This window comes from Habropoda laboriosa, unplaced genomic scaffold (genome assembly GCF_001263275.1).
Source record: "Habropoda laboriosa isolate 0110345459 unplaced genomic scaffold, ASM126327v1 scaffold204, whole genome shotgun sequence".
Classification (NCBI taxonomy): domain Eukaryota; kingdom Metazoa; phylum Arthropoda; class Insecta; order Hymenoptera; family Apidae; genus Habropoda; species Habropoda laboriosa.
In genome coordinates this window covers 787,398-792,345 of record NW_017100385.1, presented here as the reverse complement: position 1 = coordinate 792,345, position 4,948 = coordinate 787,398, and the positions used below count along the sequence as shown (strand labels likewise).

Here is a 4,948-nt window from a genome sequence, read left to right as displayed (position 1 = left end):
TTAGGATTCATTGGCATAACATAATAAAGCATAAAAATAATAAATATTATCTTATTGTATTACGCCCCTGATGCCTCTATCCTCAACCAATTACATTTGAAAGTTTGATATGTTCATAGTTGCTACGGAAACAATAAACTGTATATAAGCATACATTTCAGAGCACGTTTTGATTATTACACAATATAAAAGTAGAAACGAGTTATCAGGAACTGCTTTGAAAATTTATTTAACAACTACTTCTTGAAATATAATAATAGAGTGACAATTACTATGAGCTCGATTTTTGGCGGCAATGACAATAACAACAGTTTGAACGTCATTATTTTTGACGCTTCGAAAAACGAGAGAAAACTGAACGAAGAATTTAAAGTGTTGCAAAGAAGATTGAAATCGAAATGGAAATTTGTGGAGTATGTTAACTCATTTACAAAAACATACTTTAATTTAATTCAAAATGTACTTTTCAAAATTTATATGGTACTCTAGAAACAACGATGTCTTGACGGACGAATCATTATCAACAGGCAAAGTATTGATATTACCAGGACCACAAAATAAATTCACAGAGCTAGAAATGAATTCTATTAGAACATTTTTAAATTCCGGTGGAAACGTTTTAGTTATGCTCGGCGAAGGTGGTGAAAAAAAGTCAAATACTAATGTAAATTTTTTACTGGAGGAATTTGGTATAATGGTGAACAATGGTATAATATTTCAATAAAACAGTTTCAAATGAAAATAAAATTAAGAATTGCAAGCCCCTTTAAATATTGCTTAATTTTTAGATAGTGTAATACGTATGAGTTATAGTCAGACAATGCATCCAAAGGAATGTTTAATTTCACAAGGAATGTCAAATAAATCCATATTTTCAAGAAATCAGAATGAATTTATGTAAAATGCTTATTGAATTAATGAATTATCAAAAATAATGATGAAAGTAACATTTTTAATTTGCCTTATTTCAGAGATATGAACTTCTTGTATCCCTATGGTGCAACATTAAATGTAGCACAACCATCCATAGTTGCATTATCCAGTGGATCAGTAGCCATTCCAACAAATAGACCAATTTGTGCTTATCATTACAATGAAACCAATAGTGGAAAATTACTTGTATTAGGTTCATCAAGACTGTTAACTGATACATACATTGAGAAAGAAAAGAATGATGCATTGAGAGAAATGATATTTGACTTTTTTGAATCCAAAGATATTGTAGTTAAAGAATTTCAAATGGATGATGTAGATGTAAGTTTCTAAGTTATAATAATTGTTTACATTCAAAGCAATTATATATTGTTGTTAATAATAACATTGTCTATTTAGTTTTGGGAATATAATTTCATCCCAGATGTAACACAACAAGCAGATAATCCAAAAGTCTGCACCCAAGATGTGGATATAATGGATAATCCTCATGAATATACAAAACTGTTTAAACATCATCTTTATTCAGTAAATTTAGACATAGTACCAGCTTGTATAAAAGCTTATGATGCTCTGGATGTGAAACATGAACCACTTACTTTAATTCCACCACATTTTGAGTCTCCTCTACCATCCACACAAGCATCAGTAAAATTTTTTATTACTTTCTACACTTTTACATTTTAAATTGAAGTTACAATATAAAAGACTTATTTAAAGGTATTTCCACCAAGTTTCCAAGAGTTACCACCTCCAGCCTTGGAATTATTTGATTTGGATGAAGCTTTTAGTTCTGATTTCTTAAAATTATCACAATTGACAAATAAATACATGGCAACAAAAGATTTATCAAAAGACATGGAACTAGATCATTATATTAGAGAATTTGGAAGTATTATCAGAATAAGTAATTCTGATACACATACAGCTAAAGAAGTATTAAATGCAGTGTTTCAAAGTATCTGCAGCTATAAAGCTATGCATGAATGAGAAGATTGTAAAACTGTAAATAATGTATTTTTGTCTCACTTCTATTGCATTTACATAATATAATGTACAAATATGTATAAAGATTAAAAATTATATTATTGTATATTTTTTATTCATTAAAGTCTTTAATCATTCTTGATACCATATTGCAAAGTTTTATTTGGTAAAAATGCAACAATATTCTGGTCTTCCAACACCTAACCTTTTAGAGATGTGATGCAACATAATTTATACATACAATAATAATATGCAAATAATATACAAACATATATTTATTTATTTATTTATTTATCTCGCTTAAAAAATTGTAAAATTATATTTATGATAAACATTGCTATTGATAAACAAACTACATCCTGAATCAGTGTCTATACAATGACAGTATATCAGTTCGAAATGTTTAAATAATTTATATAAATTTAAGATTTTCATACTTGGAATATTTTCAAAAATATGTTTATTTATTTATTTGTATATCAGAAAATAATTACAGGTTCAATTATCAATTTTTATATGAAGAGAATAATGTATTATATGGTCTTTCCTGTATGAAAAGCATACTTTACCATAACAATTACTGTACTTCGAACTTCCGAACAATTTTAGTTAAACGAATCTATAACTTTTTGTCACAGTAAATGTTAATATTTAAAAATGTAGTCACGACAAATTAATTACCTATCAAAAAACATTCTCAAACTTAAAAACCGTGTTTACAAAGCGTGAATGTGCACGTTACTGCCATCTGCTGTGAACATACTGAGGTTCGAAGTAAAATAAAATTGATTATAATCATGGTAGTATAATCACTGGTGCAAACAATAATTTTGTTTGGAATTCTGCTAATAGTATATAAAATAAACATATCAGTATTTACTTGACATTGATTGTTAGCGGCAAGATGATTTTTACAATTTAAAAACTTTTGTTTTATATCATTTCAAAGGATAGTTACAAAAGATGTCGGTATTCTTCGTGAATACGTAAGTAAAACTGTTTACTTCTAAATTATTAGGTTATATACATTTTTTTCTTAAGCAATTTCTATAATTGACAGAGATTGTAGACAGTGCAATACATTAATATACGAAAATGTAGTGTATACTAAATAAATGATTATATTTTAACACAATAAATACGTTATTTACTTTTATTATTATGAACTATATAGTAACCAGGATAGTGAAGTTGAAGGAGATTCAAATGGAGACCTGCAAATTGCATCACCTGGCAGTTCTGAAGCTCAGCAAGCTCTGGCACAGTTCTGGCCAAAAGTCACAGAGGAAATTAAAAAAATAACTACTGTAAATAGAATATTAAACACTTTATATGTTTCATAGCTAGTACTTATCACTACTTTATGTTTACTTATTAAATTTATAGATGGACCTGAAAACACAATCATTACCATTGGCTAGGATAAAAAAGATAATGAAGCTGGATGGTGATGTAAAGATGATTAGTGCAGAAGCTCCTATGTTATTTTCTAAAGCAGCTGAAATCTTTATACATGAATTAACATTAAGGGCATGGGTTCATACAGAAGATAATAAAAGACGTACACTTCAGCGAAATGATATAGCAATGGCTATAACTAAGTATGATCAATTTGATTTTCTCATTGATATAGTGCCTAGAGATGAATTGAAACAGAGTAAAGCACAGACTGAAAGCACTGTACGTACTTCTATGAACTCAGACCAAGTACATTACTACTTTCAATTAGCACAGCAACAAGCTTCTGCCAACCAAAATGTACAAAGTAGTAATACAACTACACAACCTATACAAATTGTACAGCCTTCTACTGGACAGATACAAACAATAAATATTGGTAGTCCTGTAGAACAGGTATTGTTTTTTTTTTTTGTAAAATAACATTCTAATTGTGTAAAATAATGTGCTATTTGTTACTTGCATACTTTAATTACAGGAAAGTACTAATGCAAGTACAGCACAGACTGTAACAGTGCAAAGTCCACAACAATCATCAGGTCAACAAATTATACAATTACAACAAGCTCAACAAACGCCCACTACACAAACTGGTGGAATACAAATTGTACAACAAATTGTAACACCTAGTGGAGAAATACAACAGATACCTGTATATATATTTTTTTTAACAAGTAATAAAGAAAGTTTATCTCTTAATTATGCACTAATTCATTTAAATTTATATATTATTTCAGATACAATTAACGCCTCAACAACTTCAGATGATTCGTATGCAAGTACAAGGTGGAAGTAATCAACCAATTATAATTCAAACTGCTCCCATTCAAGCTCAACCTCAACTAATACAGGTTGCGCAAGGTGCTCAAGCGCCAGTCTTTTTACAAACTAGCGGAACTGACAATGAGTAAATGTTAATTAATTTTAAGGGATATTTAATATTTAGTACAACAATCCTAAACACAAAAACCGGATAAAACAATAAGAATAAGATTGTATGGTAAGGAATAAAATTTTTTAAAATTATTCCTAAAATAAAAGTATTTTCTATGAATTTTACCCCCTATTTTACCATATTACCGTGAAAATAAAAGTTAAGCGTTAAATATTATATAAAAATTTACGGATTTACATTTTCTGCTTGATCTGTAGCTTTAAAGTTATACGATTATACACAAGTCGATAGTTTAGGAGTGAGCAACCAAAGTTAAAATTCTTGGCGAAAGTAAAGTTCCGCGAACATTTAAAACCTTCGAAAACTGTTTCCAAGGACGAATGTATATCGTGAAGCGGTTATAAGATGCCGATCGAAGGGTTGTCACTGAAGCGAAATGAAGTGAATTGAAGCGAGGTAAAGTGAAGAATAAAGATAAGCAGCCAACGCAAGATGTAATCTGATTCGTACGTCGCGTTCCTTAGCCGCTGGCTGCTTCGCATGGCTGAGCTTAGGACTCGCTGGTGCAACTTGTATTATGTTTCACGTTGCTGCGGTTCTTGTCTGGCAAGTCTCGGTCCCGAAGCCTTCAACAGTCTCGAAACGTCACGTAATAATAAATATATTGAAATTTAT

At 29.6% G+C, this 4,948-nt stretch overlaps 2 protein-coding genes across 2 annotated transcripts; both read left to right on the top strand.

Moving 5' to 3' along the window:
* Window positions 1-273: 273 nt before the first annotated feature.
* On the top strand, window positions 274-1,923 carry LOC108575061 (intraflagellar transport protein 52 homolog). Its single transcript, XM_017937766.1, has 6 exons — window positions 274-413; window positions 490-707; window positions 789-897; window positions 972-1,254; window positions 1,333-1,581; window positions 1,654-1,923. The coding sequence occupies exons 1-6, from the start codon at window positions 274-276 to the stop codon at window positions 1,921-1,923; spliced, it is 1,269 nt and encodes a 422-aa protein (XP_017793255.1).
* Window positions 1,924-2,748: 825 nt separating this feature from the next.
* LOC108575048 (nuclear transcription factor Y subunit gamma-like) lies at window positions 2,749-4,318 on the top strand. Its single transcript, XM_017937752.1, has 5 exons — window positions 2,749-2,906; window positions 3,095-3,227; window positions 3,307-3,774; window positions 3,857-4,030; window positions 4,116-4,318. Exons 1-5 carry the CDS (start codon window positions 2,884-2,886, stop codon window positions 4,287-4,289), a joined length of 972 nt encoding a protein of 323 aa, XP_017793241.1. The 5' UTR covers window positions 2,749-2,883; the 3' UTR covers window positions 4,290-4,318.
* Window positions 4,319-4,948: the final 630 nt, after the last annotated feature.